The following is a 13,722-nucleotide window of genomic DNA, read 5'->3' as shown; positions in this document are numbered from 1 at the left end:
TAACATCCCAGCTTGTGACAAGGGCAGATCTCAGCTGTTTGCCAGAGCAAGTGCCTACAACTGCAGCTGCAATTTGCAGAGCCCAGGTTTGTACTGATTTTGTCCCTGTTGTTTGTACTAAAGAAGTTCAGCTACACAAAGCAAGGGAACTCAGAGGTTACTATGTAGCAGTATGCATATTTATTGAGAAAGGCTTACACTCACAAAGATTTACACTCCATTTGTTTAGGGTAGAGGAAGTGGAAAACAGTGCATAAACTTTTATTGGTCATATCCTTTATACCTTTTATTATTTAATATATGTCGAGCAGTATGCAGTGTTTATTCCATCTAGGGAGAAATCTGAAATCTTCAACAGGTCAGTGACACATGAGAAAATGTGTGTGTTGAAAAGAAATAATTGTTCTATTACAGTAACATAATTAAAAAAGCATGCTAATGAGGTAGTCTAATCTAGATTGAAAAGGTCTTGGCATGGTATCATTTGGAAAGCAGTGGTAGAAATGATAAGATATTAAATGAGCTCATATGGCACATCAGGACTTTATTCAGGGCTGTAATGATTGGTGCTGATGACTTTGAATGATGTAAGGGTGTAGAGATGACACGCAGGAAATGTACTGTGTCTGTAACCACTTAGAAGTGTAAACAGGGATAAAACAATTTCTCTCCAGATATGAATTTGTTTCATTCCTGCAGCAGACATCAGCCTAAATCGAGGTCCAGAGGATATTGATGCATGAAATCACCCTTCTGCTGTAAATGGACAGTTTCACCCATCAGTGCTCAAATTTGCTGATTTAAAATCTTCGCTATGTGCGCTGTGATTCTTACAGAACTTTAATTCACTGAGCAGCTGCCACGTTTTGCCAAGATGTTTTATCATAATAGCTGTGGGTTGGAGGCGCTGGTTAGTCATTCAGTGAACATGTACTCAAGCTGGTGTAGAGAGATTGTCTGAGACTAATCTCATAGCGTAAAGATAACTCCTTCCTGTACAGGAAAATCTACTTAATACCCTGGAAATAATCACAGTGATCTTAATTGGTGCATTGGTCCCTTTTCTTTTGTATATTCTACTTAGACTTCACTTGAGACTGTATTTAGCTGGGTGAATATCGTCTGACTGTGTTCTCAAGAACAATGCCATTTTATTTTCTGTGCGGTTTGTTTAGTCATCTGTATTTTGGAAAAATACTCTTTTCTATCCCTTTTTGTTCATGTTTTGCAAAAGACATAATGATGTTGTTGTGTTCTTAGTATGCACAAACAAACCTCAACTACTGTGTTATTCACTGATTACGAGTCTTTATATGTTAAGTGGCCTGAGTTGTTCAGTCTGCTTGGTTCCATCAGTAAGTGGGTTTATTTTTCTCTTTTCACTCCACCTGGTATCTTTTTTTCTTCTTAGGCCATGGAAACCTTAAAGAAGATAGCCCTTTCCTGAGTGTGACAGACTCAGCGAAGAGAAATGACTTCTATGACAAGAACCTGGCCTTATTTGAGGTACTTTTCTATTGATCCTTGATTTGATTTGTACTGGTCTGTATAGTGGCATGTAGTGTACCAGCTTTGTAAACTGTACAAAGCACCGCACTGTACTCGATCCAGTGAGAATTTTGCCATGCTTTTCTGATCTGAGAGCCCCGATCCTTAAGTGTTCCTATGCTTGTATAGCAAATTTTTCAGAAATAAATTTATTGGGTGTAAATCACAGTTTGTACACGCTTTATAAACACAGTTGTTAAAGTAACCACTGCTGAATATGGTTCTGAATATCTGATTCATTTAATAGCCATGCAGTGAATCATTACTGAGGGTTTAGGAATGTAAAGGATTTATACATGAACGTGCAGCACAGATACTGAAGTGTTGCTAGGTTCTCATAAAAAGTTTGATATGCGATTGATCGCACATGCTGAATATACTGCTAGTGAGAGGGCTGAACGGGCAGCGCTCGTTCTTGTTTAACATGCATGTTGGTTGTTGTTTTTTTTGCCTTTCCTCTGCTACACCAGGAGGAGCTGGACATTCGGCCGAAGGTGTCCTCCCTCCTCAGCCGGCTGGTCAACTACACCAACATCACCCAGGGGGCCAAGGAGCACGAGGAGGCCGAGAGTGCCGAGGTGTCCAGGAAGAAGGTGCCGAAGGTTCGTATCCACGATTCCGATCCGCCATCCTTGTTGATCCGAGATCCAAAGAAAAGCCAAAGAGCCCCATGTTGTTTGCCTCCCTGGAGCTTCGGCTGTCAGACCGGACAGTGACATTTTGCACAGAACAGCAGAGATGCGCTCCACTGTAACTGTCCGTAAACGCGATGCACAAATGCAGAGCTTCATTCCTGAACTTGCTGTTCTTACTGTGTGTTTCTTTTGGCTATGGGATTAGAAATCTCTGGTCTTTATTTCAAGGTCTATTTATGTACAATATTTATATTTAGAGTGCAAAACTCACAAAAGCAATGCCTCTGTGTGAGTGTCAGTGGGGAAGTTACATTACTTTGTAAGTAAGCACTCTCTCACATTTTCCATTACACAGCACAGGGCTCGGATACCGGGTTCCCCGCTTAAGTTAATCAGGAAGAATGCTTAAGTTAATCAGGAAGATCCAGCAAAGTGTGTGTTCTTCCCAGTAACAAACCATTGGTGAAAAAAAATACCTGTTTTTTCATTTTTGGAAGAAGATCTCGCCACACAAATCGTGGTCACGCGCAGAGCTTCATCTTTTCAACCTGTGGGGGAAAAAAGTATAACTGAAACCCATAAGTAATCCTCTGACGTGTGCAGCGTGCTCTACCGCTGTGATTCTTTTGCTGAGACTCTGCGAGCCGAGAGGCACCAGGGCCACCCTACAGTCCCAAGCGTGAAGCCAGTGTACAGCGGGGGGGTGGGAGGGGGGGGCACGTTCACAGGGCCCAGCCTGGAGGGCCTGCCGATGACATCAGTCCTTTAGATAAGCAGTCTCTCTCCCTCGCCCTGTCAGTGGCCCAGGGGCAGTTGCTGTAAACTGACTGAGCCCAGGCTGTGTGTCTGCAGCTTCCACTGTGTAGCCTAACCGCAAACAAGCACAGGACTGACCTTCAAAGTCCTAATCAATACCTTTGATCGATAAGCTATTTCCAGTCTATCTGTCCAAGCCTTTCCGTGTAGAAAGACAGTGTATAAGCAGGGTATAGAACAGTAGTGTTCTTTAAATATGTTGTTTAACTTAAACTCAAAAGTTTTCATTCTGGGTGTGACCCTTGCCACAAAAGACTTGCATTTTAAAATATTCACAGTGGTAGAAAAACTCAGTAGTTTTGAGAGCCCTGATGGCAAAAGTGTAAGAAAATTAAAAAAGCAAAATCTCTGCTGATCACCTCCAGTCAAGCTCAATGAATGGAAAAACAGAAATGGCTTCAAGAAAACTGTAATTACTCTTTATTTGTCAATTGTATGTTATTGATTGAGCTTTTGCAACTTATTATTTAAACAAGGACTGTCACAGTGTTCTGATCAGTGGCTCTGACAGTCTTCATGAGAAAAGATGTCTTCCTGTTGATTCAGACAGGAAGGAAAGAGGGGTAATTAACCACATGAAGGAGAAAGAAGAGAAGATTCACGCAGGCAGGCTTTGTCACCTGCCATGACTTCCAATTCTGTTGATTCTAAAAACATAAATTCTGCATCAAGAGGCAGTCGCTCAGACCTTCCGATTCATTTGTGGGGGTTTCGTCTCGCAAAAACCCAGGGAATCAGCTTCTACAACTTAGCTGGGTAGCCTGTTCCACATCCCCACCACCCTTTGTGTAAAGACGTCTTCTGTTTTGTTATAAATGCACTTCCCGAGTGTCATTGTTTCCCCTCTTGTGCCCGCAGTCCCCCAGAATGGGCAGCCTGATGGGCGTGTACCTGCCCTGTCTGCAGAACATCTTTGGGGTCATACTCTTCCTGCGCCTCACCTGGATCGTGGGCACGGCGGGAGTCGTTCAGTCCTTCCTGATCGTTTTGATGTGCTGCTCCTGTGTAAGCACAGACAAACTCAGTGCACAAAAAACACTGCTCATTCATCTAAGCTTCAGAGTTCATTTATACATCTATACAAGATCTTGGAAGCACCCAAAAACTACTATATCGATAAAAACCTAATATCGGTTGCCTTCGTCCCTTAAAAATAGATGTTCTTAATTGCTTTTGAATTCACTAGAATGCTTGTCTGAAATTCTTCAGACAAGGTTTGTAAATTATCTCTTATTATGTGTGGTACAGTTAAAAACACAATTTTGGTTAAATAATACTGTATATAAATCAATATTAAGTGTGTGGTACTCCATGCATTTGATCATAATCGTGATTTTGTCCACTTTAAATCAAAAGGTTTTATGCTTAAAAACCACGAGGTGGAGCTATAAATATCCTCTTATGGTATTTGTATTTTTTGTTTGTTTTTAGAATCTTCTGACCTTTAGAGCTGGCACTGGGCAGGTCTTTTCGCCTGCTTTCAATTAAAGTACATTAGTTTTGGTTTTTTTTGTATATTTAACCGTTTTTAATTCTGGTTGCTGAAATCAAAGCATTTCATGATCGGAATGTTTATGAACCTTTTCTCTTGCGGTGTACAACAGTGATTCAGTAGTCGGCTCCTGATGAATTTTAATGAATGTTGCCTTTGACTTCCTTTGCAACGTCTTGCTGTTCACCGGTGCATCACGGCTGCAGTCTTTCAACCTCTCTCTCATCGACAGTGCCAAGAGTCCACAATGTGAATTATTTAATACCTTTTCCTGTATCTGCAGACAATGCTTACAGCCATATCTATGAGTGCCATCGCTACTAACGGTGTGGTTCCAGGTAATGGTTGCTAAAGTTGGACTTAAATGAATAACTATTATCACACTAAGAGACATGGTGTGATTTCTAGAGAAAAACATGTTTTTTACTACATCTGTAAAGCTCACCTTGTAAGGTGCTTTTGCTCTGTTTGCTCTTTTATTTTATTTACAGTACATTCTCACCAAATGGTAGTTTTGCAAGGTGAGTGTTATTACATCCAGAGAGTGGGGGATGTTTGGGAGATGGGATAATCTGGAGTTTAGGGTTCCTTCAAACACCAAAGGGACCTACATAATGCAGTGTAGCACCCTAAATTTAACACTGTCAGGATATGAAGTGTTAATTTAAAATACTAAACCATTATTCTAAAATGCACATAAGACAGTGTCATATGATCTGTGTCAACCTGCCTGTTTGCAATGCCTTGCCTTGCCAAAGCACTGATGCCCAATTTCAAGTCTTGACGAAAAATTATTCCATTTGAAAATGGGCATAGAAGTTCTGTAATTCAACACAATGGGTATTATTGAATGCCTCAAGGAAAGGCATTGTATATAATAAATACATTGCATTACATTAAAGCCAAAAAACACTGTGTGCTAGAAATCCATTCCCTGAACTCCTTAAGTGAAAGAACACATTGCTTCTTTGACATCTGCACCTGGTATAGATCTGACACCCCAGAATTCCATGTGCCTTGCCAAAGCGCATTTCTTGGAACTGATGTCAATCTGTTACAGCTGGAGGCTCCTACTTCATGATCTCGCGCTCCCTGGGTCCTGAGTTCGGTGGCGCTGTGGGACTGTGCTTTTATCTGGGGACCACCTTTGCTGCAGCCATGTACATTCTAGGTGCCATTGAGATCCTGCTGGTGAGTGGTGCCATATAAGGATCGTCCCCCCTTCGTCCATCACATGTGATGGACATAACCCATCATAGAAAAGAATGCACTTTGGGCTTGAAAAATGCATTTTATTTTGGGGCTGATGCATGGTAAAGCAAATATTAAACTGCTGCTGACTTTAAGATAAAGATAAGGGTTCTAACATTGCAGTTAACATAGCAGGAGGAAACAGTTATTGAAATTGTGATCGTGATTTCTTAATAAGCCTGTTGCCCCTGTACTCTTTGCCTGGTAACAGCCTTAGTGGAGCACTGGGGGCCTTGTTTCTATGTTAAATAGAGGGCAGTTGCGCTGTCCAGCTGTTGAGTGGTGTGGTTGGCTGACAATGTTTCGGCTGCCTTCCTCAATAGGTTTAAAAAAATGTTGAGACATATACAGTATGTGTTTATTTAGAACAGATGTGTTGTGAAAGGATACAGTGAAACTCTGCCAGAATATTTCAGTGCCCTGTGGGTTTTTCTTTGTCCAGAAATACATCGTCCCGCAGGCAGCGATATTCCACCCATCCGACGGGCACGGCGGCGGCGACGGCGCTTTGCTCAATAACATGAGGGTGTACGGCACCATCTTCCTCAGCTTCATGGCTCTGATCGTCTTCGTAGGGGTCAAGTATGTCAACAAGTTTGCCTCCCTCTTCCTGGCCTGCGTCATCATCTCCATTGTGTCAATATATGCTGGCGCCATCAAGTCCATTTTTGACCCCCCAGAATTCCCGTAAGTGTACCCCTTTCTTCTCTTTCATTTGCTTGCACAGAACTAAGGAGAGTTGGCTCAGTGGTGCTTGTCTGAAGTGAAAGGACTGAGAAGATTTCTGATGTCTTTTCAGGATATGCATGTTGGGCAACAGGACCTTGGTCAGAGACCTGTTTGATGTCTGTGCAAAGACAGTGATGAAGAACAATGAGACTGTGGCCAGCAAGCTGTGGGAGAACTTCTGCAGCTCTGGGAACATGACTACCCATCATTGTGATGAATATTTTGTCCATAACAACATCACAGAAATCCAAGGCATCCCTGGGCTGGCCAGCGGCATTATCAGAGGTATAATAAAAATGCTGTGACTTAAACACTTGGAATGCAGCATGAGAGCAGGCAGTTTGTCTTGTTTTGCTCACTGGGTTGCTTCATGGCCAAGAATGGTGCTGTTTCTTAAAGAATTTCAGGGAATCGTCTTCAACAACGTGGCTGGGTAGTTCTTGCTAGACACCACGAACCCACATGTAAGAAAGTGCTTCCTGATTTTAGGACTTAATGTCCTCCCTCCTTCATATCCTCAGGTATCTGGGTTTCACTGTTGGTCTTAACTTCTGCTGTCAGTGCCATTCAGGATTTCAAATAATCTCCCAGCCTTCCAGCACAGCCAAAAGAACTGTCTGGGCCAGGAATAACGCTAACTGTGGGTCGTAATGTTTTTGGGCTGTTCCAAGCATAGTAATGACATTCTTCCCCGCCTTCCCACCTCCCATCCTGCTCTCCTGGTTGGTGGGATTGTGTGGAAATGTCGTGTCTGCAGAGAACATGTGGAGCTCCTACATGGACAAGAATGACATTGTGGAGAAAGCCAGCCTGCCCTCGCTGGATGTTCATGGCTCGATGGAGAATTTCTACCTATATGTGTCGGCAGACATCGCCACCTCCTTCACTGTGCTCGTCGGAATCTTCTTCCCATCAGTCACCGGTAAGCCCTTTCTGTTTCCGAGTTATGTCAGCAACTCCGATTCCCTCTTCCTGGCCTGCGTCATTATCTCCATTGTGTCAATGTACAATATGTTGGTGCCATCAAGTCCTTTCTTGATCTCTCAGAATACCCGAAGGAAATTCTCTTTCATTTGTTTGCACAGAACTAAGGACAGTTGGCTTGCTTGTGCTTGTCTGCACTGACAAGACTGAGTAGGATGTAGCCAATGTAACAAATTACTGATAATATTTCTGTCGTCGTTTCAGGATATGCATGTTGTGCAACTGCACCTTGGTCAGATGCCTCGCATTTTCCTATTTTTCCTAGTTTCCTGTAGGTTGCATTTTCCTAGTTTATTTTTCTGTGTTCTTTGATTAAATGCAATTCAATTACTGTCTTTGTTGTTAGCCTGAAACACAACATTGTTCACACCTTAGGACAGGACCTGGCGAAAGTCCTGTGCTCTATTGGCACCTCCACATGATTATAATCCAACTGGTTAATCCTTAATTACTTAATAGGTGACATTAATCTAAAACGGCTCTGATCCTCACTTAAACAAAAGCCTGCTGTAGACTTGCAAGAAGTGTCCGCAGGAATTATTGATTAATTAAAGAATTATTTATGGTTTACTAGCTCAAGGATATGGTTAGAATGGAACAGGCGTGGTTGCCTACACTTATAAATAGAAAACCTGATGTAGGATTGGATTGTGCAGATCATTTCAGTCAATATCACCCTTGCAAGTACCTGTTCTAGGCTGAAATCTTGGTGGAACAGTGTAATGCATCCGGGGTTAATGACTGAGATGTTCTGGAAATTTTGAAAATAAGTGGAATTGTAGGAGACGTGTTGTATGTTGTTTGAAAGCACAGTATTGAAAATCTAGGAGGAAGGGAAGCTTGTTATTAGGATGCAAAGGAACAAGTAAAGGTTTATTCCATGCTGAAAAGAGAAGAAAGAAAACACAACGTTTCAACTGTGGAGCCTCCTTCGGGTGTGACCTTTGCTGCAGCTGTACATTCTAGGTGCAGCCTACGCATGAAGACGCAGCTACCCACCTGAACTACTTGTTATTGGGATGTTGTGCACTTCCTTAAAGCTCTTTGGTTCTTTGCTGTTCTGTAGGTATCATGGCTGGTTCAAACAGATCTGGAGATCTGAAAGACGCACAGAAGTCTATCCCTGTGGGAACAATTTTGGCCATCACTACAACATCTCTAGTTTGTATCCTTTTTAATGGCAGTCCACCTACACAACAGTGAAGCCGGGAACTGAATTAAGGGAGAATTTTAGAAGAGCCACATTGTGCAAACTGTGAGAGGAATCTAGCCAAATCACTAGGATTAACAACCCTCCTCTCACTATAAGTGCCAATGAAAGGTCGCATTTGAAGGATGGCTTGTCTTACAGTACAGTATTCCCTGTCATCTTAGTGGATTTGGGAAGTCTAGAGGTAAGAGTGCAGTCTACTGTTTCACCTGCACCACTTGCATCAGCAGCCTTAGAGGTCTACCTTCCCAGTACTGATGACCAGTACTGGCAACTTTCACTTAGCTTCTGAGGTCTGGCTAGATCTGCTGCTGCATTTTATTACTGCTCGTATGAATTACAAATCATAGTGAATAATCAAGGAACATCGAGAGGCAGCTAATTTATAAATATGTCATGAGCCATGAATGCATATGATTGTGACTTTTTGCTTTTTTTGTTCTTAACATCTTGCAATACCTTTCTGTTTAGTCACTGCTGACCTCTGACTGGTGTGGAAGATACAATTGATAAAGATGAATTGAACTCCAGCTCTAAAAAGAACCAGACAAGGAAATGCAAATACACACATGCCTACAGTAACTTATTACATGTCAGAAATTGAATGGACTCACACTTGAGCTGCAGTACTGTATGTCTATCCTTCCATCCATTATCAGAGAGGTGCTTTATTTTGCAAGGGTTTCAGTAACCCAGAACCCTTCCTGCAGACACAATGGCACCCTGGATGGGCCACCAGTCCTACACAGGACACTTCCACAGGCACATCATGGAGACAGTTATTAATCTAGCTAGGGTAAACATGGAGAAAACACTTGCAGACAGAAGGACACAGCAGGCAACCCAGGCTGAAACTGAATCAATAACAGGCTGTGGTTTGTCAAGGTTGGATAATAGTTTGTCTCGTGCAAAGAGTTTGATTTGTTTAGGATTCAGCCTTTCTGGCTGGCAGATCTTGAGCCACATGCAGGGCATGTGGGAGGTTGGGAGTGTACAGCTTGGGCCAGATAAATCTGATGTGTGGCTGATGAGTGGGATGGAGTGCAATGGGTGTTGAGTACAGCAGAAGGAGATGGTGTTTTTCCTTGATGCTGCAATCCAGACCTCAGCTCAGTGGTGCTGTTTGGGGCATGTATTGAAGGAGCTGTTTTAAGAGACAAGTAAGTTGCTGGAAAAAAACACAGACATTCACAGCCATTGGATCAGGCACCACAGGCTGCTGATTTTAATTTCTTCTGGCATGTAATAACATGACCTATGACTCAGTCTCCTCTCTATCTCTCATCACAGTCAAAGTCGAACTCTGACCACGGCCAGTGGCCCCTGCTCATGGGACCATTTTGCTCTGCAGATTTGGCCGCATCTGCACAGATGAACAAACCTTCTTTTTTCTACTTACAAAATATAAGCAGTAAAGTCCCAGGCTTATCTGTGCAAAAACATTTCCTTGACACGTTAAAGAGCAGCTGCGTTATATCCTACCCATGTTTGGGTGCGAAGAGGAACTGAGAAAGACATTTTCAGATACATTTATACCACAGTTTTTACACATCTGGTTAAAATAAGTTTCATACTGCTGAGCATGGTTTGTCATATATCCTGGGTTTAATTACAGTGTATGCTGTGCTGCCATTACTGTGGGTGGAAGAAAAACTTGTTGCTGAACAATGTACTGCTGCCATCACACAGTGCTAAAAGCACATTATATTGTAGTATGTGCAGATTGAAGTACATGGATGTTTCTGTGTAATGTTCTGGTCATTGGTGGTCTCATCTGCAACCGCTCGCCAGTGCAGCTTTGGATAGGTTTTGTTGCCTGATGGGCCCATTTCCAGTTTGAGCTGTGTGTCCTGCCCGCAGGTTCGGGGATGTGGTGAACAAGAATCTGGTGGTAGGAACGCTGTCCTGGCCATCGCCATGGGTCATCGTCATCGGCTCCTTCTTCTCCACCTGTGGCGCGGGACTGCAGAGCCTCACGGGGGCCCCCCGCCTCCTGCAGGCCATCGCCAAGGACAACATCATCCCCTTCCTGAGGGTGGGATTCCTGCACTGACCTGGAGATAGGACAGGAGGGCTTGGGGCTGGCTGGGGGAGGGGTATTTGGTTCATGCTCCCGGATCAAGAACTCGCCTCTCCCACACTGAGCTGCACTACTCCTCGCAAGACCCCAGATCAACAGCAAACCGTTAAAACACTCACAAGCCTCTTTGAGAGAAGAGGTTATGCATGCCTCTGCCGAGCACCTTGCTTTTGGTTTTGCAAGCATTAAAAACCAAATAATGTATAATATCAGATCAAAACATCTGATTTCCGTGCACTGTCTACATTGTTGGAAGTTTTTGGGGCAAACTGCAAGGACAGTAGGTAAAAGAGGCAAAATTCTTTCATATTACACACCTGAAAAAAATGGGCAAATCCAGGCAGGGCGGGATCCTCACCTCTCGCTGGCTATTGCGCAAGGACCAGCTCAGCAGCACCGTCCTCCCTCTGAAACTGACCTCCCCTCGCCCAGGGGCAGACGAGTGGGAGCGATGAGGGTCTGAGGGTCTCCTGCAGTCTGCTCCGTCACTCTGGCACCTCAGGGTGGCTGGCAGGGCTGCCTCCAGTGCCGGATTTCCCATGAGGCACTGTAGGCACATTTTTTAAATGTCTTTCTTTGCATTTCTTAGGGCCTAAAATGGAGGGAAACACTAGTGACTAACGAAAAATGAGCTGAAACAACATGTTTGCGATCGACTCTAGGTGCTCCAAATCAATAATCATACGCTGTCTAGCGGTAGTTCTAGAAACTAGAACTATGGAGGTGATGGTCGCTCGACTCGCTCCATCAATCACGTGGTTTAGCATGAGAATAGTTTAAAGTGCATCATGTCATTCAATTGGTGTTTACCCTTCTTCCTGCACATTTTGGAGTCCAAACTCCTGATGAAAGTCTATTTTTAGGACTCCGCACACCATGAGGGATGTGAACCTGACTCATCGTGCACCTTTTTATCTGATTGTAACAAGCTTTTTTTCTGGACAGGATGGGTTAGTTCCTGGGGAGTTTTTGATATCGGTTATTTTATTAGCAGTACTTGCTTTGAATTATTCACATTTGTGCAGAGTGTCACACATTCAGGATTGTATGTGAAAAGAGTAAAACAGCTTCCTTCTAGAAAATGGTTAAGCCAATGGGGATAAATACCACTACAAGACACGGAGGATCATCATCATGAAACTACTTTTACCATTGTTTGGAATTAATGCCTATTTCTTGTGAGAAAACAACACATGAAAATATTGGGAAAAGTGGCATAACTCTTTCAGGATACTGATTTAAAAGAAACTTTTTTTCTTTTTCGGAATATTAATAGTTTGTATTTGTATCTTAAAAAAAGGTGGTAAAATGAAGGCAACATAAATGTAACCTGAACTGAGCCCACAATGTTTAACCATGGTGTAGATTCTGAAGCTCTGATCTGATGATAAAAATGCAGAAGCCTTTTACTTCCTCTCTTCTTTGCATTACATTAGCAATGCATCCTGGAAATGAAACGAAGGTGGTTTAAACCAGGAGCATTAAATCCTTTTTTGGAACAGATGTTTTTTTTTCTCACAAATGTGATTGAATTGAAGGTCTTTGCATTTTTTATTTTTTTTTATTTTTGAATTTCAAAATTGAATTGGAACAGTTGCTGTATTGCCAGATTTTTACATCGTTTTCAGGAAGCGCAAATTTGATAATACAACCTTCCATCTTCTGGCAGGTGTTTGGACATGGGAAGGCCAATGGAGAGCCCACCTGGGCCCTGCTGCTGACCGGCCTGATCGCGGAGCTGGGCATCCTGATCGCCTCCCTGGACATGGTGGCTCCCATCCTCTCCATGTGAGCCCCACCACGGGGACATAACACAGGGCACAAATGGGAGGAGGCCATTCGGCCTATCTGGTAGTTAGTAGATAATTGATCCAAGGATCTCACCCTGCCGTTTCTTTAATTTAGCCAGGGTATCGGCTTCAACAACATGGCTGGGTTCATTTGTTTCACGCTCCCGCTCCCCTTTGCGTAAAGAAGTGCCTCCTGCTCTCTGGTTTTAAATGCACTCGTTTCCATGGGTGTCGTCTGGCTTGTTTCACTTTTCATTCTGAAGACGGCCTCTGGGATTGCAGTCGTCGGTGCCTTTCAGCACTTGAATAGGATCCTCTGGTAATATTCCCCGTCCAAACTAAAAATGTTCACTTTTCTGAAGAGGGATCAGCAGCTTTGAAGGATGAATAGAATCTTGATGTGGCAGGTTGTACAGTATTGGTCCTCTGAATAGGGGAAAACAGGAGGTGAAAAGCTCAGTTAAGGCAAATAAGTCTCCCAGATGTTGTGAGTCGAAAACCCCCTGAACCTTTTCCTTTCTAGTTTTAAGTGGTTCTTAAAATCACTTTGATATATTTAGTTTTGTTTTTTAGTTACTGGTGTACAAGTAACTATAACGGATACACATTTATCTTAGGAAGGGCTTTTTGAATCATGGTTGATACTGCGTGTGATGGTGTCTGCATTGACTTCAGAGTAATGGGGTGTGATTCCTATACAAACGTCGTTTAAAAAAAAAGCAGAACAAACAATCAGATCAGATTAAAACAAGTTCCAGGAAAACTTGTTACCCAGAAAGAGAGGATTATAACATATGTACTATGGTCTTATTTGTGTCCCTCGTGCAGAGACACAGTTTGGAAAGTGTAATCTGAAAGATCAGGTGTTATCTGTTTGCCTCATGCTACCCTAGACAGTAATTCTGTTGTGTATCATGTAGCAGTGTTGTGTTGGGATTTGCATACAGTGTTTTCAGGTATTGGCTTCTAGGATTTGTTTCTTCTAAAAGGAAGTTGTGCCAGGAGGTGAAATTCAGAATCATTTTACTCTCAAATTGCTGTCTTCCAATTACCTGTTACACTTCTGTGAGCTCAGTGCACTTAGAAATCATGTGAGTGCAATAGTCAAGTTGTGCAGATAGAACCTTTGCCACTAATTTAACACAAACCCTCTAGGTTCCTACTGCTGCAGATGTGTTTTTAAAAAT

General features: G+C 42.8%; 1 protein-coding gene across 1 annotated transcript in view; it reads left to right on the top strand.

The window, feature by feature from the left end:
• Positions 1 to 13,722, top strand: part of slc12a4 (solute carrier family 12 member 4) — a 34,433-nt gene that overhangs the window by 11,444 nt on the left and 9,267 nt on the right. The window contains exons 2-13 of the mRNA XM_088938600.1: positions 1,412 to 1,506; positions 2,019 to 2,150; positions 3,858 to 4,004; positions 4,775 to 4,829; positions 5,552 to 5,682; positions 6,185 to 6,429; positions 6,542 to 6,756; positions 7,229 to 7,393; positions 8,522 to 8,620; positions 9,768 to 9,825; positions 10,526 to 10,700; positions 12,415 to 12,533. Coding sequence (XP_088794726.1) covers positions 1,412 to 1,506; positions 2,019 to 2,150; positions 3,858 to 4,004; positions 4,775 to 4,829; positions 5,552 to 5,682; positions 6,185 to 6,429; positions 6,542 to 6,756; positions 7,229 to 7,393; positions 8,522 to 8,620; positions 9,768 to 9,825; positions 10,526 to 10,700; positions 12,415 to 12,533 — 1,636 coding nt within the window. The remainder of the gene's footprint in view (positions 1 to 1,411; positions 1,507 to 2,018; positions 2,151 to 3,857; positions 4,005 to 4,774; positions 4,830 to 5,551; positions 5,683 to 6,184; positions 6,430 to 6,541; positions 6,757 to 7,228; positions 7,394 to 8,521; positions 8,621 to 9,767; positions 9,826 to 10,525; positions 10,701 to 12,414; positions 12,534 to 13,722) is intronic.

The sequence above is a fragment of the Atractosteus spatula genome, chromosome 21 (assembly GCF_055471065.1).
Source record: "Atractosteus spatula isolate fAtrSpa1 chromosome 21, fAtrSpa1.hap1, whole genome shotgun sequence".
Taxonomy (NCBI): Eukaryota; Metazoa; Chordata; class Actinopteri; order Semionotiformes; family Lepisosteidae; genus Atractosteus; species Atractosteus spatula.
The sequence above is the reverse complement of the archived record's forward strand: the minus strand, read 5'-3'. Positions and strand labels throughout refer to the sequence as shown.